General features: G+C 50.0%; 1 protein-coding gene and 1 long non-coding RNA gene across 5 annotated transcripts in view; one reads left to right on the forward strand and one right to left on the reverse strand.

The window, feature by feature from the left end:
* The window catches only part of LOC142906082 (uncharacterized), a 36,142-nt gene extending 30,134 nt beyond the window's left edge, over window positions 1-6,008 (forward strand). The window contains exons 3-4 of one of the 2 annotated variants that reach the window (XR_012930051.1): window positions 4,238-4,418; window positions 5,671-6,008. This is a non-coding gene — a long non-coding RNA (uncharacterized LOC142906082). The other variant, XR_012930050.1, reaches the window with a different exon arrangement.
* Window positions 6,009-9,241: 3,233 nt separating this feature from the next.
* The window catches only part of LOC116955731 (uncharacterized), a 28,963-nt gene continuing 11,343 nt past the window's right edge, over window positions 9,242-26,861 (reverse strand). The window contains exons 1-5 of one of the 3 annotated variants that reach the window (XM_076053522.1): window positions 24,007-25,109; window positions 23,020-23,096; window positions 22,491-22,566; window positions 21,293-21,448; window positions 9,242-9,937 (exon numbers count right to left, since the gene is read on the reverse strand). In XM_076053522.1, the coding sequence (XP_075909637.1) occupies window positions 21,362-21,448; window positions 22,491-22,566; window positions 23,020-23,093 (237 nt within the window). In that variant the 5' untranslated portion in view covers window positions 23,094-23,096; window positions 24,007-25,109 and the 3' untranslated portion in view covers window positions 9,242-9,937; window positions 21,293-21,361. Of the gene's footprint in view, window positions 9,938-19,142; window positions 19,467-21,292; window positions 21,449-22,490; window positions 22,567-23,019; window positions 23,097-24,006; window positions 25,110-26,861 lie in introns of those variants that run through there. The other 2 variants (XM_076053521.1, XM_032976999.1) reach the window with 2 other exon arrangements.

The following is a 26,861-nucleotide window of genomic DNA, read 5'->3' on the forward strand; positions in this document are numbered from 1 at the left end:
GTCTTGGGGGTTGTTTGGCCATGCGCCACCACTCTGATCAGTGCGGGTTGGTAAGGGGGATTGGGGGGGGGGCAGTCAGGGCCAGCTCAGATATCACTCGGACAAACCTGTCAACTCATTTTCATTGCCTAGCCTAATTCAGACCAAGTCAGAACTTATTGGTCACCCGTGCCCTTAGAAATCTAAACGTTCATCCTCCAAAATCCTATCACAAGGGAGAAACACAAACAAATAAACAAAACACTTGTTTTGCCCGTATTGAAATGGCTGAACGCTGTATGGACCTCAAAACTACATTAGCCTGTACAAGAATACAAGTAAACCGAATGGGTTGACAGGTATGGTCGGATATCACACGACACGAAATGGTAACAGTGGCAAAAGCACCAACATCATCGCCATGAAATTTTTTTATTTGATTAATTATTAATCTAACTTTGGTCGCAATATCCTTCACGTTGTATAATGGTTTTAATATACGGGGCTCTGATGCTCTTATTTAACAAAAAAACTTGTTATGTGCACAGGTAGCTCACAGGTTTGTGCGGAGGGCCGTCAGTTTTTACCCCCCTAGGTGATGTCTAAAGGACACGGATCTTTGACTGCTAACATCTCTTCTGGGGTGGCGCTCACGCGGTGGACTCAACGGCAGCGCACTCGCTGCACGTTGCAGAGGGTTCACGGTTCTGTCTCCAGCGGCCGCCCTGGTCATTACCGCGGGTGCAATAACCGTATTCATGATGCTGCACACCGTCCGATTAACAGTGAGATGTTAAAGATCCCGTGACATCATTTGCAGGAGAGGCCTATCGTGTGCCGACGTCACGGTCAACATTTTTCCAAATTCTAAAATGACAGCGAATATTACTCAAGTGGCACGATTACAACGTAGCAGCAATCATCTCCCGCTACTGGTAGACTCCCAGGTCACACTCGTAACTGAGACTCTTATCTACCCTGGTCTCTTCAGTTTCTCGCCCAATTAAATAACGTGAACTTGAAACAAGAGCTGAACATCAAATAAGCTATGCAGGGGGTTCGCGTCTGTGCTCCCCACGTTCTGCAACCAGTGTGGTGAAGTGTGGTCAGATAGCATGCGCCCACACACACACGCAGCAATGTCATTACAGTGAGGGAAAAAAGTATTTGATCCGCTGCTGATTTTGTACGTTTGCCCATTCACAAAGAAATGATCAGTCTATAATTTTAATGGTAGGTTTATTTGAACAGTGAGAGACAGAATAACAACAAAAAAACGCATGTCAAAAATGTTATAAATTGATTTGCATTTTAACGAGGGAAATAAGTATTTGACCCCCTCGCAATCAGAAATATTTCTGGCTCCCAGGTGTCTTTTATACAGGCAACGAGCTGAGATTAGGAGCACACTCTTAAAGGGAGTGCTCCTAATCTCAGCTTGTTAAATGTATAAAAGACACCTGTCTACAGAAGCAATTAATCAATCAGATTCCAAACTCTCCACCATGGCCAAGACCAAAGAGCTCTCCAAGGATGTCAGGGACACAATTGTTGACCTACACAAGGCTGGAATGGGCTACAAGACCATTGCCAAGCAGCTTGGTGAGAAAGTGACAACAGTTGGTGCGATTATTCGCAAATGGAAGAAACACAAAATAACTTGTCAATCTCCCTCCGCCTGGGGCTCCATGCAAGATCTCACCTCGTGGAGTTGCAATGATCATGAGAACGGTGAGGAATCAGCCCAGAAGTACACGGGAGGATCTTGTCAATGATCTCAAGGCAGCTGGGACCATAGTCACCAAGACAACAATTGGTAACACACTATGCTGTGAAGGACTGAAATCCTGCAGTGCCCGCAAGGTCCCCCTGCTCAAGAAAGCACATATACATTCCCGTCTGAAGTTTGCCAATGAACATCTGAATGATTCAGAGGACAACTGGGTGAAAGTGTTGTGGTCAGATGAGACCAAAATGGAGCTCTTTGGCATCAACTCAACTCGCCGTGTTTGGAGGAGGAGGAATGCTGCCTATGATCCCAAGAACACCATCCCCACCGTCAAACATTGAGGTGGAAACATTATGCTTTGGGGGTGTTTTTCTGCTAAGGGGACAGGACAACTTCACCGCATCAAAGGGACGATGGACAGGGCCATGTACCGTCAAATCTTGAGTGAGAACCTCCTTCCCTCAGCCAGGGCATTGAAAATGGGTCGTGGATGGGTATTCCAGCATGACAATGACCCAAAACACACGGCCAAGGCAACAAAGGAGTGGCTCAAGAAGAAGCACATTAAGGTCCTGGAGTGGCCTAGCCAGTCTCCAGACCTTAATCCCATAGAAAATCTGTGGAGGGAGCTGAAGGTTCGAGTTGCCAAACGTCAGCCTCGAAACCTTAATGACTTGTAGAAGATCTGCAAAGAGGAGTGGGACAAAATCCGTCCTGAGATACGTGCAAACCTGGTGGCCAACTACAAGAAACGTCTGACCTCTGTGATTGCCAATAAGGGTTTGCCACCAAGTACTAAGTCATGTTTCGCAGAGGGGTCAAATACTTATTTCCCTCAATAAAATGCAAATCAATTTATAACATTTTTGACATGCGTTTTTCTTTATTGTTGTTGTTGTTATTCTGTCTCTCACTGTTCAAATAAACCTACCATTAAAAATATAGACTGATCATTTCTTTGTGAGTGGGCAAACGTACAAAATCAGCAGGGGTTCAAATACTTTTTTCCCTCACTGTACTTGGATCATCACGATCATCCTCTCGCATTGTAAAACCTACTTTGTTGTTGGGAATATAACTTTAACTGTAGACTTGTTTTTACCAGTGGCTTTAACCCTGGAGCCTTGCGTGGGGAAAAGACTGCACGTTAGTCGGAGGAATGTTGTGCAAAAGTGAATTAAAACTCCTACTTGCCATACAGTTATCAAAACGTTACGCGATTACTGCATTTATTGCATTTCTACATTTAGTGCTACAGCAGCAATAGCAGCAGCTACATCATCGTCATCAGAACAACATCAATGTCAACAGCAGCAGCGACAGCAATGTAATTTCAGCATCCTGATCATGACGGCCATCATCTCCTTTACCGTAAAACTTCATCTGTTGTCGAGAGTTGAGGTTGTTGTGCATGCACAAAGCCAGAGAACTTCACTGGAGATTTATTCCGGGTCACTTTAGCCTGGAGCCTTGCATAGGGAAATGACTGCACGTTAATGCAAATTGTAACCGAAACTCCCTATTTACATATTTTCTATTTCCTAAATTTAGTATAAACGTAATTTTAGCATATCGTGCATTTCTCCATCTAGTGTTACAGCAGCAGTTACATGATCAGAAACAGCAGTAGCATCATCAGCATCTGTCGGGGAGGCTGACCCCCATCCCCGCGCTCATGTGCGATCCACTGCTCCCCTCTTCCGTGTCCTGGGAGGGTTGCTGTTCACCGACTCCCCCCCCCCCCTTCGCTGGGGCCCCTCGGGGCATGATCCGTGGCTGGCGCGTAGCCACCTGGGATTAATTCGCACCCACTCCCCCTCGCGTGCTCCTCTAAACGCTATGCACGCCGTACGCACCCGCAGCCACCAAAATTCGACGCGGCTACCTGCCCGGCGCCGCGCACCAATCGCACGCGCGGGACCCGGCGCCGGGGATCAGAGGGCGGGGGCGTCACTCGTACGCGTGCCGCCGATTGGAGGAGATGCCCCGGAGCTGATTTAAAGGGCTGTACGACCACACTCACAGTACGCCGCCGCTGCACCTCTCGCACACGCTAACCAAAGGTCGCACGAGTAATCTCACGTACCCTCGTACAAGTCCAACGCCGCTCACCACCCACACACGCTAACCACGAGCTACACGCAGCTAACCTCGCATGCACGATGCCCGTCTACCTCGCGTACACGTTAACTACGAGCTACACAGTGGCGAGCGCACACACGCGGCTAAAATACACGCTCGTACGCAAACACAGGATACCACGACGAGAAGGCTCACAGTACCATGCACCCCTCTCCGCACTCGCAGGGACGACACGACGAGGTTTATTGACTACCGGTGCTTTATTCCCCCGAGAATAATGAAGCTAAACTACCCACGTCAGTGTGGGCCAGCAGGGCAGGTCTAACCTATCTCCCGGCGGTCTAGGACTCAATCTGTCCCCGTCTCTCCCCAATACCTCTCCCTAAGGGATATTCCCCTTTATCTCACCTCTCTCCTCCGTACTCACGGTTCGACTCCGAGGTGCAGGAAGTCATGGAAAGGCGAGGCTGCACGTAGTCCTGGCTGGGAACGAGGCCTGGCTGCGCTGCGACTCGTCTCACGGACATTCCAGTAGCAGGCACGATGACTCCTCCGATCCTTGACTCCAGAAGAACCCGACTACCTGGCCCCGACGTTCCCTGCCCTTTTTATTGTGCCTACATCAAAGGTAACGTGCCGCTAATCCGCTGGCCTCTCATCCAATCAGGAGCCTCGGATTTCCCACTCTTCGCTAATCACACACGTACACACGCTGTGCAGGGAGAGGGCCCCCCTGCCTTCCCGCCGCTCGCTACTCCACCCCACCCCTTACCTGCCTGCTGACCAGTGTGTGTTTTGGTTGTCTCCTATCCGCGGTGGCTCAGCAGCCCCGTCGTGACTATGTAATTATAACCCAAGTCACGGCGCCGCAGTGCACACTAGCCTCGGGGGAGGTCGCCCAATTCCCTGATCGTAGGAAACCGTGAAGTTTGGTCCCATGAGGGGGCTTCTGGGTGAAAACCTGTCGACCAGGTGACCTCCCCTCGGGGCTCTATGTGGGGGTGTGTGTGTGTTCATGTGGGGGGTGGTGAGGGAAGAGCAGCGTCGGCCCCGTCGCTCGGAGGTGGCGGCCACGGAGTCGGCAGGACGGCTTCGCTGCTGCGGCATCACAGTGGCAGGCACGGCTCCGACGGAGCTGCTTCGCTGCTGTGGCACCACACATCATCATCAGCAGCAGCAGTTAAATGATCAGCAAAAGACGGGACAACGTCAGCTTTAACAACAATGTCACGAATCTGGATCATCCTCTCGCATTGTCAAACTTTTCTTTTTTTGTTCACAGTTCAGGTTGCTGTGACTTGTCTTACCAGTGGCGTTAACCCTCGAACCTTACGTGGGGAAAATACTGCACGTTAGTCGGGGGAATGTGGTGCAAAAGTGAATTCAAAAACTACATGAGCAGATAGCTCATAGTAGGTGTCCACTGCACATTTCGTCATTTGTTGTTTCCACTTTCCTCTCTGTCTTGGCTCTAGTAGTGGTCACATCTTCTGGCACCAATCTCTTAATTATGTCGTCGTCAAACTATTCTCTGTTACCTCTTCCTCTCTTGCCAGTTCCTTCCATTTTTCTGAACAACACACTTTAAATTGTCCTGTTGTTGTCCAAATAGTGGCAGTTTCCTTCTCATCACTGCCTGCATCATCATCAGGTTGTCTTTTTCTACGTGCAACCTTTTTCTCACTTCTACGTTTGTCACTCTTTGGGTCCAGCTTAGATGCGGCATCCTGTAGCAATACATTTCGAGTGCCAATATGTTATCTCTGTTAGTCTTCTTTTAATGCCCAAGTCTCACAGGCATGCAAATAAAGCTGTTACTGAACCCGCATGGTCTTAAGATGCTCAGCTTGGTCTTGCAACAGATGTGCTTGCTTCTCCAGATGCTGGGGTGATCACGTGGCCAGTTGGAGATCCTCATCGAGAATTCGAGGTGGTCGTGGCTAGGGGCAGAGCGAGCCCCGCCACACAGAATATCAGCCGGGCCCCCAGTGGGACCGGCTGCTGTTGTTCATTCAGAAGACTTCACGTCCCTGCTCCACGTTCTAAAGAGTCTCCAACTTTGAGGACCCGGACCCGAGCTGTGGTCCGGTCCGTTGTAGCTAGTTACGTGTGATTAGTGTGGATAGCCTGGTGGTCCACCACCATAGAGTACTATCTGGTGAAGGGGCAGTTACCCCTTCGTGTTAACGTGGTAAAGTTAATAAATGTGTTGCCTCCAAAAGTACGTCTGAGTTTCCGTTTGAGCTCACTACACATCTATCATATCAAACTATTTTGCAGCGTAATTAACAGCATACATCTTACACAACTAACACGGTCAAACATGTACCCTTTAAACGAATGCATTTCCCGCTCTGATGAACTTCAAACTGCAGCGTGTTTATCGAATTGTTGTAGAGGGTCGTGGTTTGTTTCAGTTGATTTATTTTGGTATAGCCCTGTGAGCCATTCGGCTCTTGAATCGGGTCCAGCCACAACAAACAAAAAAAACAAAAACACGAACAAGAAAAACATCTTAAAGTGACTATGTGACTTTGCAAACAGAAAATCCATGAAAAACAGCAAAATATTCCTGAAAAAGCACCGTACACCAACGCTGTGTGCAAAAATCCCAGTGGGATGCAATTCAAACAACAACATCAACCACAGGAAAACTTAGAATAAGGCCATCAGTCTAACTCCGTACTACAACAAAACAAACATGTCCAAACCAAAAAACTTTTCGAATTAAAAAAATAAAGCCATAATTGCAACATGACAGTGATCACAGGGACTGTGACCGAATATGTACAATAAACTACATAAATAACATGTAACACCAAATCATAGAGCCCTTAGGTGGCTGCATGAGTTACTCCACAACAACAGAAGCATCAGTCGGAGTAGCAAATTTTTCAATGCACCTTTAAGATCAGCACGCTAAATCAAAATACAGATAATACTTTGCAGCGTCATCCGGAGCGAAAACATTATTTTATTTTAAGCCAATGAATAGCAGTGGCAGCTAGGGGTGTACAACTCCTCTAGAGCAGTTTTGAGAGAATATCTCATTGGTAGCGATTCAAGTTGCAGTTTATTGGCAATAGCATTCCAGACCCTGGGGGCATCAATAGCAAAGGGCCTTCCTCCAGTTTTTGTACGGCAATAGGGAATGTGAAGCTGGTAAATGAGTGAAGACCTGAGGTCAAATTTGTTCTTTGAAACAGAGAGGAGATCCAGCAGGTAGTCTGCGGATATTTTTTGTAAGTGCTTACAAAGAGCACCTTGAGGAGCGTTGCCCTCGACCCCCTCCGGGAGGCTGTACGCTTTCACTTGGCACTCCCGTCCCTTACCGGCCAGTCTGTTGTGTGCCTCCTCAAGCTCCAGCAGCCTGGCTTCGTGGGTCTTCATTTCGCCACTCTGCTCGTCTAGCGTAGTGTGAAGGGTCGTATATGGCTGCCTCCTGCTTCTCTACCCTGCTCAAAAGTTTCTCGACCTCTCGTTGGGGACCTGAAGCAGGCCAGTATTCTCTTCGGTTTTTTTCCAGAAGGGATTATAAGAGCTCTCGTTCCTCCCACTCGTGTCTTCGGTGTCAACTTGAACGGAGAGGCCAGCAGAGACGAACCCATGGCTTTTTTCCCGGGGGATGTCTTCAATGGAGCACGACGATACGGAGAGGAAGTCCCCTTGACCTAGCCATGAGGTCAGGCTCGAATTGCTTACTGAGGCGCCTACAACTAAGCAGTCTGTGGAACACCCTAGGAAGCTCTAAAGTAGAAAACAAGCTTTTCATAGGCCCCCTATAAAGTGCTCACTCGGCCATGACTTCACCGGAACTCGTTTAATTAACACTTTTAAAATAAAAAATCACGACGCAAACTGAATATTTGATTCCGAATCGGTTTTATCACCACCACCATGACGCAGTGGCAAGGCTGGCACATCGCAGTGCAGCTGCTGGGCTGAATCATGTAAATAATCAAACCTAGAAATATCCTTGATGTACCCACAAAAGTCACATTGAGTCTCGGGACTCAGCTCCGTTTTGCATTAAGGTGTTTGATCTTTTCCAAGCATCAGGGTTCCGCACGGAGAAGGAAACAGGAGAAATGCACAAATGTTGAGAAGTTTGCTTGGCGTTAGAAGTCAGTACAGAAAATTTGGCCCCACACCTATCACAATAACGAATCAGTGTTTTACGGGGGCACGCTAAGCGAGGTCTGCCTGTATTAAAATGTACTTCCATCTACGAATCGTGATGTAACAATTTTTACGTGTAACATGCCGCACGGTTTTTCTTGATCTAGAAGGAGAGAGAACAACTGATGATCTGTGTGCTGACGATGGTGGTGATGATGATCTCGTAATGGCTGTTCACTTCGAGGAGTGGGAGAGTCTGATGGAGAACCTGGATCGTTCTAATAAGAGGTAGGGCCTTACCATTTGCCCTACCAAATCTAAGCAATACCTGCCTGGATATTTTGTATATCTTCAAGTACTCCACCCCCCTCAACTCCGCATGATAGGCAGTTGTGGAAAGAGTGGAGGTGTTCCCATACCTGGCCAATTGGGTTATGACCAGCTCCAATTTCAGAGCAGAGGTCTTACTCTGAATTAGTCCAGGAACATACCCTTTTTTTCAGCTGCATGGCGCTGTATAGAAGCTACATGGCCTATCACTCTGTAGTGACTTGTAGCGTCATTCCCGTGCACACACACACACGCGTGACATCACTATGCGGGGGAGCTTCACTACCACACGGGTCTACACATACACACATGACGTCATCCCCTCTGGATAGGGGAATGACGTCATGGCCGGTTCAGGGGATCTGGAGGCCGTGGGTGAGTGCCGCGGGGGTTGTGTGAGGCCGTGGCACTCTTGAGTGAACCCGGCTGGACACGAGACGGGATTTAAGGTTGGGGCCGGGGGCCCCAGGGGCACCTTGGGTGCCACGTGGACAGGAGAGGAGCTTCTCGAGAGTTCTCGAAGGTGGGCGTGGCCGGGGTGTGGCCCGGACACGCCGAGGCGCATATAAGCGGCCTCCGCACCGGGTTCGGGGCTGCTCGTGTCCGGGAAGAAGATGCCTCATGAAGACGCCTCGTGAAGAAGAGTCAAGCCTCAAGTCAGCGTGGCCAACCAGTAGCCCTCCTGGCTTGGCCACACTAGTATCCGAGAGTCAGTGTTAGTGAGTGATGGTGTGTGTGAGCGAGAATAGGTCGGTGGTCACCACCCTATGTTAAGTGTTGCGTTGTGTTAATAATAGTGTTGCCTCCCAAGAAGTTGCGAGTGTGCCTAATACGAATCCATTACAACTCCATACAAAACTCTGTTTTTGCTTTTCCATAGTTGTCCTCTCCCTCCCAACAATGCTCTCTCGAAAGCAAAATGTGGCCATTATTTCGGCGTGACAAACACAACATTGAAAGCAAAACATCAAAAGTGTAATGACTACACGAAAGGCAAGAACCTCAGGGTCCAACAGTTTATTTCTCAAGGGATATTGACAAATGCAGAGCCAGGAGTGGTGGAGGTGGTTCGGCCTGCAGATGCAGGGGTGGTAGCGGTGGATCGACCGACAGATGCAGGGGTAGCGGCGGTGAATCTTCTAGTAGTAGCCGACCGTTGGAGTTCTCGAATAAAATTACGCAATTTGGCGATCCTTTTGACTTTGGCACAGGCGGTGGTGGTGGCACCAATGTTCATGGTGGTGGATGTCCCGGCAGAAACTGGGGAGGGAGTGGTGCATCTACCAGCATGAGCTGGGTTGGTGGTAGCAGTGAGGGAGCTGCCAGCAGCAGCTGGGGTGGCAGCGTTAGATCTCGTGGCAGCAGCCGGGGGGTTGGATCTGTATGTGGCGACCGTGGTGGTAAAGGGGGCGATTAATCTCCAGGCAGCAGCCGGGGTGGTGGTGACGGTGAGGGAGCTGCCAGCAGCTATTGTGGTGGGGGTGAATAATATGCCAGAAGCAGTCGGGGTGGGGGTGTCGATGCATCTCCCAGCAGCATCCCTGGTGGTGGCGGCGGAACTGCATGTGGCTGCCAGGGTGGCGTTGGAGGCAGTGGTGGTGTTGGTGGAGACCGTGGCCGTGGCTTTCTCCAGCTCGTTGAGCTGTCGACGCATCATCTCCAACTGCAGATGGAGCTCCGCATTTTCCCGTTTGTATCCTTGGGTGCAGGAAAATCATCGACAGTTTGGTCAACATTAGCCTCTACATGAGCCTTCTAATCATCGCAACTCTTCAAACTATATTGCTTATATAATGTACATAATTTCAGTCACACCAAAAATTACATATAACACATTAGGGCTGTGGCAATTACGGCTTTGTAATAGCAATATCTTGCCTGTCCACAGAAGCCCATGAACTAACGTTGCACATACAAACCCACAGACTCAGAGGCCCGTAGACTGAGTCACATATAGCGGAGAATAGGGGCAGGAACGCTGTGGTGGAAGTGAAAATATGAACCCAACTGCATCCTTCTCAATGGAACCAGGGACACAAGTGTCATCATAGGCTTTCCTTCGCAATCGAGGATGGTTATCTTCCATATAAAAGTTGGATTTTCTGTGGGTCTAAAGATGGATGAAGAGACCAACCTGGGATCGACAGATTCTGCCGCAACTTGGGCACGTGTCCAGAAATAGTGGTGGGTGGAACTGCGTTAGTAAGTCGGGCTACAGCGTGCTGTTTCCACCAGTCCCGCTTTTCCTCTTCCTGTTCCTGATGTTGAGTTTCAAAATGTTTGGCTCCTTGAAATAGACTCTGTCTCCACCTGAGGTGATCCTGGGCAAGAGACTCCCATGAGTTGGTGTCGATGGAGCACTTCTTCATGTTGTCCTTGAGGACATCCTTGAAGCACTTTCTCTAACGGCCTTCATCCTCCCACTGAATGAAGTTTGACAGCTTTTCATTGAGGCATTGGCGGAAGAGGTCTTGCTTAATCGAGTCCTTGAGACCTTCAATGTTAAAATTCTGTAGGCATCTCTTCCAAAGCAGCCGTCATTTGGGAGCCAGTTGTATGGACATGGTTGAGCAGGTGAGTCGATGATCAGTCCAGCAATCATCAGCTGCTAGAACAGCCTGGGTGATGCAGATATCTTTGCGATCTCGGGCATGGACAATGATGTAATCTATCAAGTGTCAGTGCTTCGATCACGGATGATGCCATGATGTTTTATATTTGTTTTTATGGCGGAACAGGGTGTTGATGATGATGAGTCCATGTTCCGTGCATTTAGTCAAGAGGAGGATGCCGTTGGAATTGACTTTATCCATTCCTTCCTTGCCGATGGTTCCATTACAGAGGTTTAAGTCTCTTCCAACTCTGATATTAATATCACCGAGCAGAATAAGTTTGTCTCCCACGGGAACGGGAGAAAGGTCCTGGTCAAGATTGGCATAAAATTCCTCTGTGGTTTCATAATTGGAGTGAAGAGTCGGGGCATATGCGCTGATGACAGTGGAATATTGGCTCCCCACCACTTTGAGGATGAGGCGCTCACTGATTCTGATAGTTTTGTTTCCACCGCAGTAATGGGGATCCTTCTGAATGTGGTTATCCAGTCGGAAAAGAGTGAGACAGACTGTTTAGGGAAACTTTTTTAGCCCGTTCCCCACGTGGGGTGAGGAGAGTGGATCCTTAAAAAGGACTGCTTAGTCGCAGTTACAGAAACACACTCTTTTCTCCACCGAGTGTTAGACGACCATCTTGTAGCTGCACCTTCGTGCTAGTTTGTGGCTAGAAGCTTCCAGACTTCACAATCGTGCTCCCGTCGTCACTAGCTGGTCGCCAAAGAATTGTATTGAATGTGCCAGAAGATATTGTTCCTTTAATGAAACACGCCTGTACGTGATTTATTTTATTGTGGAGAAGCTGTTGTACAGCAGCTTCCACGCAGTTCTTGATAGAACGGGACAATGAATGCAATGGTAAGGAGATCAATACGATTGGAGATATCGTTCTGCTGCTGTCTTGGTCCGCCTTCACAGCTGTTGAGATGTTAACATCTTCTTCCTCCTGCTCTGCTATTGAGGACTTGTTAACCCATGGTATGCTTATTATAATGGTGGCCTATACTCGCCATGTCACAGCATAGTTAAAGGGTATATGTCGCTTTTAAGAGGAAAAGCATTGGAATCTACAGTCCTAACCACACCCAGGTGGTGCTGTCGCTGCTTGGTACACAACTGCTTATCCGCCAGGGTGGCCGCTGCTTATTTTGCAGCTAACCTTCACAGAAGGTCTTACACTATCTGCCACCTGCGGAGATGCTGGGTAGCAGTGCAGGTCTGCCACCAAAGTGTAGTGGCGGATTATTAATATATATCTACATACATAATTCACAAGTATGAAAAAATAAGAATAGGTTTTACCCTTTCTGGCATTAAATCAGGTGTTAGGATGTTCAAACACCAAATAGATAACTTCGTAAGGAATCAAGTCTGCATTCACCACACATACTTGTGGAGAACATGAAAACAAACATCCTCTGATAATATAGTCTTTGACACTGATTGGCCTACACCAGAGACAGTCTTCTTTATGGCCTAGCCTCACCAGTATTAGACCAGAGAACGCAAAAAGGCGAATAGTACAAAGACAATGCCCTATCAGAGCATTTATAGCTCGGGGCGAGCAGCTATATCATGAGACCTCTTTGCCAGTATCAAAGGAAGAAAAATAGGAATAGGTTTTACTATTTCTGGCAATAAAACAGGTGTTAAGATGCAAGAGTCGGTCATCTTACGGATCTCGCAAATGGAACGAGGGAGAAAAACGTAGGGACAATTGTGTAACATGCCTGCGAATATGTTATTGTATTAAATGAAGGTGCAGCTGAAACAGGCTAAATATTATCATTTCTGAGTCAATGCCTGCGCCCCGCCTTGTGCTCAGTCTCAGTACGGTCCAGGTCCAGTTGACTGGGCTCCATGACCCAGTCAACGCAGCCTCGATTTCTGGAGGAGCTCAATGATGGGACTGTGTCTTGATTTTTAAAAGGTTCTGTGAGCTCGCACAATCCAGTGTCTCTCCACAACCGGACAGCCTGAATGTATCAAAACCAGGCCCAGATATTCCTTTAGAAGGCTCCACGTTTCTCAAGAAGAGAGATGGGAGGTTATAACTGTGGCCAAGAAGACCCGAAGCTTTGTATGGAGTCACAGGCTAGGTATCTTACACAGCTCATGAAAATATAATGCTGCTCGAATAAGTCAGATTGAGACCATGGCTGCCAAACTCAAGTTGGTTATTAGCAGACTGCCCAAATACAGAAACTTCAAACTCTCTCCACAACTGCCCCATCACACGTGCATACATACAGACAAACAGACATGCACATAGACCCTAAAACTCACAAGACAAATAGATGTGTACAGAGACACTTAGACTTGCAGAGATCCATTGACTTAGAATGAGACCCATGTATGTGCATACAGGCCAATACACACACTGAAATGAATATACTCACCTACACGGAGAACCACAGAAGCACATAGACACATAAACACGCTCTGAGGCACGCTGACACGCTCAGAGACACATTGACACGGAAAAAAAGACACATCCTCCATATAGCCTTAACAGACTGTTGGGGCAAGTGCAGATAACGAAAACCTATGAAGGCCGGCACGTATATGAGGGGGTGGGTGGCGAACACCACGTCCGATCGCCTTTATCTCCCCAGTGGCGATGTTTTTACACGCTGTACCAGGTACAAATTTGAGGCTAAGTCGACCTCAGGGAGGGCCAGGACTGGTTTAGATAATCATTACTGGTGTTAGCCATGAGCGGGAATCGAACTCGGGTCGTCAGGTGTGTAACGCAGCGCGCTAACCGCTACCCCACCGTTCCCCACATAAACACGCACACGGACCCATGGACACACACAGAAGCACATAGACACATAGACACATAAACACGCTCTGAGGCACGCTGACACGCTCAGAGCCACATTGACACGGAAAAAAAGACACATCCTCCATATAGCCTTAACAGACTGTTGGGGCAAGTGCAGATAACGAAAACCTATGAAGGCCGGCACGTATATGAGGGGGTGGGTGGCGAACACCACGTCCGATCGCCTTTATCTCCCCAGTGGCGATGTTTTTACACGCTGTACCAGGTACAAATTTGAGGCTAAGTCGACCTCAGGGAGGGCCAGGACTGGTTTAGATAATCATTACTGGTGTTAGCCATGAGCGGGAATCGAACTCGGGTCGTCAGGTGTGTAACGCAGCGCGCTAACCGCTACCACACCGTTCCCCACATAAACACGCACACGGACCCATGGACACACACAGAAGCACATAGACACATAAACACGCTCTGAGGCACATTGACACGGAAAAAAAGACACATCCTCCATATAGCCTTAACAGACTGTTGGGGCAAGTGCAGATAACGAAAACCTATGAAGGCCGGCACGTATATGAGGGGGTGGGTGGCGAACACCACGTCCGATCGCCTTTATCTCCCCAGTGGCGATGTTTTTACACGCTGTACCAGGTACAAATTTGAGGCTAAGTCGACCTCAGGGAGGGCCAGGACTGGTTTAGATAATCATTACTGGTGTTAGCCATGAGCGGGAATCGAACTCGGGTCGTCAGGTGTGTAACGCAGCGCGCTAACCGCTACCCCACCGTTCCCCACATAAACACGCACACGGACCCATGGACACACACAGAAGCACATAGACACATAAACACGCTCTGAGGCACGCTGACACGCTCAGAGACACATTGACACGGAAAAAAAGACACATCCTCCATATAGCCTTAACAGACTGTTGGGGCAAGTGCAGATAACGAAAACCTATGAAGGCCGGCACGTATATGAGGGGGTGGGTGGCGAACACCACGTCCGATCGCCTTTATCTCCCCAGTGGCGATGTTTTTACACGCTGTACCAGGTACAAATTTGAGGCTAAGTCGACCTCAGGGAGGGCCAGGACTGGTTAAGATAATCATTACTGGTGTTAGCCATGAGCGGGAATCGAACTCGGGTCGTCAGGTGTGTAACGCAGCGCGCTAACCGCTACCCCACCGTTCCCCACATAAACACGCACACGGACCCATGGACACACACAGAAGCACATAGACACATAGACACATAAACACGCTCTGAGGCACGCTGACACGCTCAGAGCCACATTGACACGGAAAAAAAGACACATCCTCCATATAGCCTTAACAGACTGTTGGGGCAAGTGCAGATAACGAAAACCTATGAAGGCCGGCACGTATATGAGGGGGTGGGTGGCGAACACCACGTCCGATCGCCTTTATCTCCCCAGTGGCGATGTTTTTACACGCTGTACCAGGTACAAATTTGAGGCTAAGTCGACCTCAGGGAGGGCCAGGACTGGTTTAGATAATCATTACTGGTGTTAGCCATGAGCGGGAATCGAACTCGGGTCGTCAGGTGTGTAACGCAGCGCGCTAACCGCTACCCCACCGTTCCCCACATAAACACGCACACGGACCCATGGACACACACAGAAGCACATAGACACATAGACACATAAACACGCTCTGAGGCACGCTGACACGCTCAGAGACACATTGACACGGAAAAAAAGACACATCCTCCATATAGCCTTAACAGACTGTTGGGGCAAGTGCAGATAACGAAAACCTATGAAGGCCGGCACGTATATGAGGGGGTGGGTGGCGAACACCACGTCCGATCGCCTTTATCTCCCCAGTGGCGATGTTTTTACACGCTGTACCAGGTACAAATTTGAGGCTAAGTCGACCTCAGGGAGGGCCAGGACTGGTTTAGATAATCATTACTGGTGTTAGCCATGAGCGGGAATCGAACTCGGGTCGTCAGGTGTGTAACGCAGCGCGCTAACCGCTACCCCACCGTTCCCCACATAAACACGCACACGGACCCATGGACACACACAGAAGCACATAGACACATAAACACGCTCTGAGGCACGCTGACACGCTCAGAGACACATTGACACGGAAAAAAAGACACATCCTCCATATAGCCTTAACAGACTGTTGGGGCAAGTGCAGATAACGAAAACCTATGAAGGCCGGCACGTATATGAGGGGGTGGGTGGCGAACACCACGTCCGATCGCCTTTATCTCCCCAGTGGCGATGTTTTTACACGCTGTACCAGGTACAAATTTGAGGCTAAGTCGACCTCAGGGAGGGCCAGGACTGGTTTAGATAATCATTACTGGTGTTAGCCATGAGCGGGAATCGAACTCGGGTCGTCAGGTGTGTAACGCAGCGCGCTAACCGCTACCCCACCGTTCCCCACATAAACACGCACACGGACCCATGGACACACACAGAAGCACATAGACACATAAACACGCTCTGAGGCACGCTGACACGCTCAGAGACACATTGACACGGAAAAAAAGACACATCCTCCATATAGCCTTAACAGACTGTTGGGGCAAGTGCAGATAACGAAAACCTATGAAGGCCGGCACGTATATGAGGGGGTGGGTGGCGAACACCACGTCCGATCGCCTTTATCTCCCCAGTGGCCATGTTTTTACACGCTGTACCAGGTACAAATTTGAGGCTAAGTCGACCTCAGGGAGGGCCAGGACTGGTTTAGATAATCATTACTGGTGTTAGCCATGAGCGGGAATCGAACTCGGGTCGTCAGGTGTGTAACGCAGCGCGCTAACCGCTACCCCACCGTTCCCCACATAAACACGCACACGGACCCATGGACACACACAGAAGCACATAGACACATAAACACGCTCTGAGGCACGCTGACACGCTCAGAGACACATTGACACGGAAAAAAAGACACATCCTCCATATAGCCTTAACAGACTGTTGGGGCAAGTGCAGATAACGAAAACCTATGAAGGCCGGCACGTATATGAGGGGGTGGGTGGCGAACACCACGTCCGATCGCCTTTATCTCCCCAGTGGCGATGTTTTTACACGCTGTACCAGGTACAAATTTGAGGCTAAGTCGACCTCAGGGAGGGCCAGGACTGGTTTAGATAATCATTACTGGTGTTAGCCATGAGCGGGAATCGAACTCGGGTCGTCAGGTGTGTAACGCAGCGCGCTAACCGCTACCCCACCGTTCCCCACATAAACACGCACACGGACCCATGGACACACACAGAAGCACATAGACACATAGACACATAAACACGCTCTGAGGCACGCTGACACGCTCAGAGACACATTGACACGGAAAAAAAGACACATCCTCCATATAGCCTTAACAGACTGTTGGGGCAAGTGCAGATAACGAAAACCTATGAAGGCCGGCACGTATATGAGGGGGTGGGTGGCGAACACCACGTCCGATCGCCTTTATCTCCCCAGTGGCGATGTTTTTACACGCTGTACCAGGTACAAATTTGAGGCTAAGTCGACCTCAGGGAGGGCCAGGACTGGTTTAGATAATCATTACTGGTGTTAGCCATGAGCGGGAATCGAACTCGGGTCGTCAGGTGTGTAACGCAGCGCGCTAACCGCTACCCCACCGTTCCCCACATAAACACGCACACGGACCCATGGACACACACAGAAGCACATAGACACATAGACACATAAACACGCTCTGAGGCACGCTGACACGCTCAGAGACACATTGACACGGAAAAAAAGACACATCCTCCATATAGCCTTAACAGACTGTTGGGGCAAGTGCAGATAACGAAAACCTATGAAGGCCGGCACGTATATGAGGGGGTGGGTGGCGAACACCACGTCCGATCGCCTTTATCTCCCCAGTGGCGATGTTTTTACACGCTGTACCAGGTACAAATTTGAGGCTAAGTCGACCTCAGGGAGGGCCAGGACTGGTTTAGATAATCATTACTGGTGTTAGCCATGAGCGGGAATCGAACTCGGGTCGTCAGGTGTGTAACGCAGCGCGCTAACCGCTACCCCACCGTTCCCCACATAAACACGCACACGGACCCATGGACACACACAGAAGCACATAGACACATAGACACATAAACACGCTCTGAGGCACGCTGACACGCTCAGAGACACATTGACACGGAAAAAAAGACACATCCTCCATATAGCCTTAACAGACTGTTGGGGCAAGTGCAGATAACGAAAACCTATGAAGGCCGGCACGTATATGAGGGGGTGGGTGGCGAACACCACGTCCGATCGCCTTTATCTCCCCAGTGGCCATGTTTTTACACGCTGTACCAGGTACAAATTTGAGGCTAAGTCGACCTCAGGGAGGGCCAGGACTGGTTTAGATAATCATTACTGGTGTTAGCCATGAGCGGGAATCGAACTCGGGTCGTCAGGTGTGTAACGCAGCGCGCTAACCGCTACCCCACCGTTCCCCACATAAACACGCACACGGACCCATGGACACACAGAGAAGCACATAGACACATAGACACATAAACACGCTCTGAGGCACGCTGACACGCTCAGAGACACATTGACACGGAAAAAAAGACACATCCTCCATATAGCCTTAACAGACTGTTGGGGCAAGTGCAGATAACGAAAACCTATGAAGGCCGGCACGTATATGAGGGGGTGGGTGGCGAACACCACGTCCGATCGCCTTTATCTCCCCAGTGGCGATGTTTTTACACGCTGTACCAGGTACAAATTTGAGGCTAAGTCGACCTCAGGGAGGGCCAGGACTGGTTTAGATAATCATTACTGGTGTTAGCCATGAGCGGGAATCGAACTCGGGTCGTCAGGTGTGTAACGCAGCGCGCTAACCGCTACCCCACCGTTCCCCACATAAACACGCACACGGACCCATGGACACACACAGAAGCACATAGACACATAGACACATAAACACGCTCTGAGGCACGCTGACACGCTCAGAGACACATTGACACGGAAAAAAAGACACATCCTCCATATAGCCTTAACAGACTGTTGGGGCAAGTGCAGATAACGAAAACCTATGAAGGCCGGCACGTATATGAGGGGGTGGGTGGCGAACACCACGTCCGATCGCCTTTATCTCCCCAGTGGCCATGTTTTTACACGCTGTACCAGGTACAAATTTGAGGCTAAGTCGACCTCAGGGAGGGCCAGGACTGGTTTAGATAATCATTACTGGTGTTAGCCATGAGCGGGAATCGAACTCGGGTCGTCAGGTGTGTAACGCAGCGCGCTAACCGCTACCCCACCGTTCCCCACATAAACACGCACACGGACCCATGGACACACACATAGACTGATGATAGAATCCCTTACACAGAGATTTACAGGTGCACATAGACACACACTGAGACCGAGAGATGTGCACAGGGACACATAGAAGCACACATATATACTTAGACACGCAGAGCCACTGAGGTGCACACAAACACAGACTCGCACATAGCCCTTAAGACTCACGTCAAGACCGATATACGCACTTACTGTAGCTTTTGTTGACATAAAAGTAGAGCACGGCCCAGAACATCACGGACGCTGCCGTGAACGCCAAGATTGCAGCCATCACTGCGTCGATGCCCGTGGAGGGGTTAGCTTTTGGGGGCAGCTCGCAAGGGCAGCTGTCGCAGGGATTCTCAACGACATCTCCTTCTTCTCCTCCTACAGTGCTGATCCAGTTGAACAACATTCGCCAGAGGAGCTCAAGCAACACCTCGGAATTCCCCATCCTTGCTTGCGAGCTGCTGCGCGTGTCTGGCCGTTGTCCCCGAGTGGCGTCGCAAGAGTGACGTCACGGTCACGTGAACGTGACGTCACCGCAAGTTCCGGTGGGGGCGTTCCCCTAGAACACGGTCACGTGGGCTACTGCAGCCACGCTGCTTGTTACGTAACAGAGCGGCGTTTTGAACCCCACTCTCCACCTCTACTAGGGGAACTCGATTGTTCAGGGTGCTGTGTGGACTTCTCTTTAGCGTGGCCGTTGCTGCTGCTGCTCACGCATGAATACACTGGCAGCGTTGTGTTATTCACGACGTGACAACTTTCATTGGCTATGTCGGGTGGAGGAGGGGTGTACGAAACTAAGAGTGTGCGTCCAGAGACATCCGTGTAGGACAGACAGGGGCCGTCCATAAATGACGTCACGCGATTTTGGACGATTTTTTGACCCCCCCCCTCGTCACACGGCGTCACAAAAAGTCAGACCCCCCCCCCCTCAAATATGACGTCACAAAGTGCTGCTCCCCCCCCCAAAAAAATATATAAAGCATGCTTCAAATCGCTTTAAACTATTGTCATTGTTGTGCGTATTTAAAGTGGCGCTGCACTCTGATGTTGTAGGAGAAAACATTTATTTAAAAAGTCTATTTAATTAAGTAGAACGTGTTGTGTCTATATTTATTTAAGTTGCGCATTTTGATGTGACGTCACATTTCTCAACCACCCCCCTCGTCACAAATGTCTGACCCCCCCCCCCCCAGGTGCGTGACGTCATTTATGGCCGGCCCCACACTTGTTGTCTGCTCGTCTTTGTTGTTGTTTATATTTTCCTCAGGGACGCTTCTCTGTTCTATATTATTATTTAGGGGTTTTTTTTTTGGTCGAAATGTAACTCAACGTCTTTAACACAAGCGGCCCGCTTTCTTTGCAAATTAGCTGTAACATTTAATTTCGTTATATACTGTGCACATTTAAACAATAATAATAAAACGTTCATTGCAAGGCGCGCGCTCGGCTCTGAGGTAATAACATTTTAAAATAAAAACCGCCACGCACGTGACCACGGAGACACCGCCCCCACCCCCCCTCCACCGGTTGGGGTGGGGGGAGGGGTCTCGCGCCCACTGCTCCCTGCCCATAAAAGGGCTTGAGACGTCAAGCCCTTTTATGGGCAGGACTCGCGGTTCGTGCCACTGGGTACTGTGCAGGCCGTGGGGGTGCGGAGTTCTCTCCGCGTCCGAATCCGGTGCCAACCCTCCACCCCCGAGGTTGGGATGAACGAGACGGTGGAGCTGGCGGGAGTGTAGAAGTATATACCCATCTTCTTGGTTCTTTCGGTAAAGTCACGTTGAGCTTCCTTCGCGCCGTACGTAGCTAACTGAGATCATCCAAGTGCCATTGAATGCGTCGCCACTCACCTGACATTCAGTTTCCCCAAAATGATGTTATTCTTTGACTAAACTACTAAACAGTAACAAATTAATAAAAGGAATTATTTTTTTGTTAACACATTAAAGTGTACAAAAAGCTAAATAATAACAATAATTAAGAAAATTCAGAAACCCAAACCCAATTAACCTGCACCAAAAGCATTGCGGTGCTTCTGTGCACGTTGAAGAGTGACATTGGCCAGCAACCTGTGCATCCGTGCGTGTGTGCCCGAGGACGTGTGAATGCATTTGAGTACGTAGCTGCGTGTGCTCATGTGTAGAATTAACCCATTAACACCTGAGAACAGACCCAGGTGTTATGGGTCTGCCACAGCAAGCCTTGACACTTCACGCGATGGCTTCAAAGTGCACCGAGCCTCGCACAAACGCCGTGGTGACATCCCCGCCACTTAGCGGGCAAACGGCAACCGTTGTTGTTGTGTTTAGAGGGTTACCCATACATGCCAAGTTGATATTCTGGTTGCTGACCATTGGGGAAAGGTGTTTCCTGGTGAGTCTGCGCTCCCGCATGTGGACGTGGCACCGTGCGTTTCCCCCTTAGAAGATTCTCTCGGATTCTGCAAATCGGACGGTCTTGGTCGCTTTCTCGCTCGCGACTCTGCTGTCTCCGTGGTGTCCGGCGTTCTGCGGAAGGGGTCGGGGGAAAGGCCAAAGATCGAGACGTCATCGTGGCCAAAGCCGCAGACGCCACCGCTGCACCTCGCGGCCAACGTTCTCTACGCTTGGCCAGATCTCACAGCTTCTGCGGAGGAGAGGCACTCAGCGACCTCCAAAATATGCCCCTGATGGTCTCCCACCATCGGCCCCTTGGGTCTTCCCCTTAGTCATGGGACTCAACCACAGGGAGAGGTGGGAAGCAAACAAAGCCGAGTTGGTACCAGTGCCAAGGAAGTCACATCTATGAGTCATCAATATCAATAGGAAAATACATCAGAGGGTTCTTTATTCATTAATTCATGACTCACATTGGACTTGAAAATGACATTTGGAGGTGCAGGAGAGTAAATTAAAGAAAAGTTTTCAGACAGAAGGTTGACAACGATGCTGATGTGTGGCGCAGTGAGAGGAAGGATAGGAACTGCTGGTGACAAAGATCCCCCATATAGACTAAACAGACTGTTGGGGCAAGTGCTGTTTGTGGGAAAATATGAAGGCTGGAATAGCACACGAGGGCTTGGGTGGCTAGCACCATACCCGACCTGCTTTGTCTCCCCAGTGGCAATGTTTCACACCTTGAGGCGAAGTCGCCCGTTCAGATAATTGTCGCTGGTGTTGGCCATGAGCGGGAATTGAACTCGGGTCACTGGGCCCGCAGCGCTCCAACCGCTACATCACCACTGCCGATTAACAACATCAATAACAACCTCTATCTGCAACTAAGTGGCGGTGATGTCACCACATCACTTGTGCCAGGCTTTGTGGACTTTCAGGCCACGTGAAGTGCCAAACGCCTGCTGGCAGGAGGTCACAGGACAGACCCAGGTGCGATGGGTTTACTGACTGAGATGGCTGGCAGATGCACCACCTGTGCCCCCTACTTTGCTGATGAACACACAGACACATATAGACATACACAGAGGAAGGAGCTCCAACAAGAAGACCCCCACCCCCCATATTAAACTATCGTGGGGGAGTAGGGGAGAGTGGGGGTGGGGGGGGCACTCACCTGCACGGAGTAGTTGCTGTACACGCACTCTCCGTACGTGGGCACCAGGCGTAGGTACGGGTACTCCGTCTCCCGCCTGCAAGAAAGAGCGGCGGTCACGGAGAGGAGGACGGTGCTCGTGGGGTTCGGTCCGAGCGGCCGGGGTCGCAGCGCCGTTGGGAATTAAACTAAAAACCAAACTATTTTTATTTCATCAGGTAAGGCCTCAACTGAGCTACATCGCTTTTTTTCGCAAGTGACCTGGACACAAAGGATAGCTCAATGAAGTGGCGTATCATGTGGAAATGCACAGCCACCAAATTTTTTAAATGCATGATTCTAAATGTGGAGGGACAAACCAGAGGACCCGCAGAAAAATCCACACGATCACGGCGAGAGAGAGACACTCAAACACCAACTACACAGCAGGCGTCAGGGTCAGGATCAAACCCACGACCGCCTGCAAACCAGGCGAGGGAGATAACATCTCGTCGCTGTGGCACCCATTATATTTAATTGGCACTCGCTGCAGGAGCCACGGGGCCCTTACTTGGCGGCAGTGTTCACCACGGTGGACGACTGCATGGTCGACCTTTGGCTCATGGACATCCTCAACCTCTCCATCTCCTGTGCACAGACAAAGATTCCCCGTTTAGGTTTAACAGACTGTTGAGGCAAGTGTTGTTAGCGAGCACCTCCTCTGCACACACACACACACAAGTTCACACATGTAGGGCAGCATGGTAGCAACGTCGTGGTAACACTTGCGCCTCGTGAGCAAGAAGCACCCGGGTTAATTTCCTGACTCGGACGCCCCTCTGTGTTTGTATGTTCTCCCCCTGTTCTGCATGGATTTCCGAAGGTTTCTCCTTGTTTCCTCCCATAACTAAAATAATCGCACAGTGTAACCGGTATTGGCCAAAATATCTGAATGGTGAAAAATACCTGAAAATTTACTCAATCAGGATCGCAGGGAGCAGTAGCAACATCGCTCCCCTCCAGTGAAAAAAACTTCGCAGGACCCTTCCGGAAAGAAAATCTTGAGACTCCGTAACCCTGTTTGTCTGGTATGCTTCTCTCTGTGTCCCCTGTTGTATCTGTGTCAGTTCCCCCTACTTGGGTGGCTGTATATAAATCTGAGGTTATGTGTCTCCCCTCTCTCAGAATTTAGCTCGTCTGTACCTGATGATGGCTGCTTGTGTTGCAAACGAAACGTCGTACGCTATTATGTTATTTTATTATTTCTTATTTATTCGTGACATTACCGAAAAAACCAAAGAGTAATCCCTGCAGTCACGAAAACTTCAAATCCAGTCAGTCGGAGGAATGTTATGCAAAAGTGAAATAAAACTCCTACTTGCCATACAGTTATCAAAACGTTACGCGATTACTGCATTTATTGCATTTCTACATTTAGTGCTACGGCAGCAATAGCGGCAGCTACATCATCGTCATCAGAACAACATCAATGTCAACAGCAGCAGCGACAGCAATGTAATTTCAGCATCCTGATCATGACGGCCATCATCTCCTTTACCGTAAAACTTAATCTGTTGTCGAGAGTTGAGGTTGTTGTGCATGCACAAAGCCAGAGAACTTCACTGGAGATGTATTCCGGGTCACTTTAATCTGGAGCCTTGCATAGGGAAATGACTGCACGTTAATGCAAAATGTAACCGAAACTCCCTATTTACATATTTTCTGTTTCCTAAATTTAGTATAAACGTAATTTTAGCATATCGTGCATTTCTCCATCTAGTGTTACAGCAGCAGTTACATGATCAGAAACAGCAGTAGCATCATCAGCATCTGTCGGGGAGGCTGACCCCCATCCCCTCGCTCATGTGGGATCCACTGCTCCCCTCTTCCGTGTCCTGGGAGGGTTGCTGTTCACCGACTCCCCCCCCCCCCTTCGCTGGGGCCCCTCGGGGCATGATCCGTGGCTGGCGCGTAGCCACCTGGGATTCATTCGCACCTGCTCCCCCTCGCGTGCTCCTCTAAACGCTATGCACGCCGTACGCGCCCGCAGCCACCAAAATTCGACGCGGCTACCTGCCCGGCGCCGCGCACCAATCGCACGCGCGGGACCCGGGGCCGGGGATCAGAGGGCGGGGGCGTCACTCGTACGCGTGCCGCCGATTGGAGGAGATGCCCCGGAGCTGATTTAAAGGGCTGTACGACCACACTCACAGTACGCCGCCGCTGCACCTCTCGCACACGCTAACCAAAGGTCGCACGAGTAATCTCACGTACCCTCGTACAAGTCCAACGCCGCTCACCACCCGTACACGTTAACTACGAGCTACACAGTGGCGAGCGCACACACGCGGGTAAAATACACGCTCGTACGCAAACACAGGATACCACGACGAGAAGGCTCACAGTACCATGCACCCCTCTCCGCACTCGCAGGGACGACACGACGAGGTTCATTGACTACCGGTGCTTTATTCCCCCGAGAATAATGAAGCTAAACTACCCACGTCAGTGTGGGCCAGCAGGGCAGGTCTAACCTATCTCCCGGCGGTCTAGGACTCAATCTGTCCCCGTCTCTCCCCAATCCCTCTCCCTAAGGGATATTCCCCTTTATCTCACCTCTCTCCTCCGTACTCACGGTTCGACTCCGAGGTGCAGGTAGCCATGGAAAGGCGAGGCTGCACGTAGTCCTGGCTGAGAACGAGGCCTGGCTGCGCTGCGACTCGTCTCACGGACATTCCAGTAGCAGGCACGATGACTCCTCCGATCCTTGACTCCAGAAGAACCCGACTACCTGGCCCCTACCTTCCCTGCCCTTTTTATTGTGCCTACATCAAAGGTAACGTGCCGCTAATCCGCTGGCCTCTCATCCAATCAGGAGCCTCGGATTTCCCACTCTTCGCTAATCACACACGTACACACGCTGTGCAGGGAGAGGGCCCCCCTGCCTTCCCGCCGCTCGCTACTCCACCCCACCCCTTACCTGCCTGCTGACCAGTGTGTGTTTTGGTTGTCTCCTATCCGCGGTGGCTCAGCAGCCCCGTCGTGACTATGTAATTATAACCCAAGTCACGGCGCCGCAGTGCACACTAGCCTCGGGGGAGGTCGCCCAATTCCCTGATCGTAGGAAACCGTGAAGTTTGGTCCCATGAGGGGGCTTCTGGGTGAAAACCTGTCGACCAGGTGACCTCCCCTCGGGGCTCTATGTGGGGGTGTGTGTGTGTTCATGTGGGGGGTGGTGAGGGAAGAGCAGCGTCGGCCCCGTCGCTCGGAGGTGGCGGCCACGGAGTCGGCAGGACGGCTTCGCTGCTGCGGCATCACAGTGGCAGGCACGGCTCCGACGGAGCTGCTTCGCTGCTGTGGCACCACACATCATCATCAGCAGCAGCAGTTAAATGATCAGCAAAAGACGGGACAACGTCAGCTTTAACAACAATGTCACGAATCTGGATCATCCTCTCGCATTGTCAAACTTTTCTTTTTTTGTTCACAGTTCAGGTTGCTGTGACTTGTCTTACCAGTGGCGTTAACCCTCAAACCTTACGTGGGGAAAATACTGCACGTTAGTCGGGGGAATGTGGTGCAAAAGTGAATTCAAAAACTACATGAGCAGATAGCTCATAGTAGGTGTCCACTGCACATTTCGTCATTTGTTGTTTCCACTTTCCTCTCTGTCTTGGCTCTAGTAGTGGTCACATCTTCTGGCACCAATCTCTTAATTATGTCGTCGTCAAACTATTCTCTGTTACCTCTTCCTCTCTTGCCAGTTCCTTCCATTTTTCTGAACAACACACTTTAAATTGTCCTGTTGTTGTCCAAATAGTGGCAGTTTCCTTCTCATCACTGCCTGCATCATCATCAGGTTGTCTTTTTCTACGTGCAACCTTTTTCTCACTTCTACGTTTGTCACTCTTTGGGTCCAGCTTAGATGCGGCATCCTGTAGCAATACATTTCGAGTGCCAATATGTTATCTCTGTTAGTCTTCTTTTAATGCCCAAGTCTCACAGGCATGCAAATAAAGCTGTTACTGAACCCGCATGGTCTTAAGATGCTCAGCTTGGTCTTGCAACAGATGTGCTTGCTTCTCCAGATGCTGGGGTGATCACGTGGCCAGTTGGAGATCCTCATCGAGAATTCGAGGTGGTCGTGGCTAGGGGCAGAGCGAGCCCCGCCACACAGAATATCAGCCGGGCCCCCAGTGGGACCGGCTGCTGTTGTTCATTCAGAAGACTTCACGTCCCTGCTCCACGTTCTAAAGAGTCTCCAACTTTGAGGACCCGGACCCGAGCTGTGGTCCGGTCCGTTGTAGCTAGTTACGTGTGATTAGTGTGGATAGCCTGGTGGTCCACCACCATAGAGTACTATCTGGTGAAGGGGCAGTTACCCCTTCGTGTTAACGTGGTAAAGTTAATAAA

This window comes from Petromyzon marinus, chromosome 61, assembly GCF_048934315.1.
Source record: "Petromyzon marinus isolate PM22_M1 ecotype Great Lakes invasive population chromosome 61, UKy_Petmar_22M1.pri1.0, whole genome shotgun sequence".
NCBI classification, from domain to species: domain Eukaryota; kingdom Metazoa; phylum Chordata; class Hyperoartia; order Petromyzontiformes; family Petromyzontidae; genus Petromyzon; species Petromyzon marinus.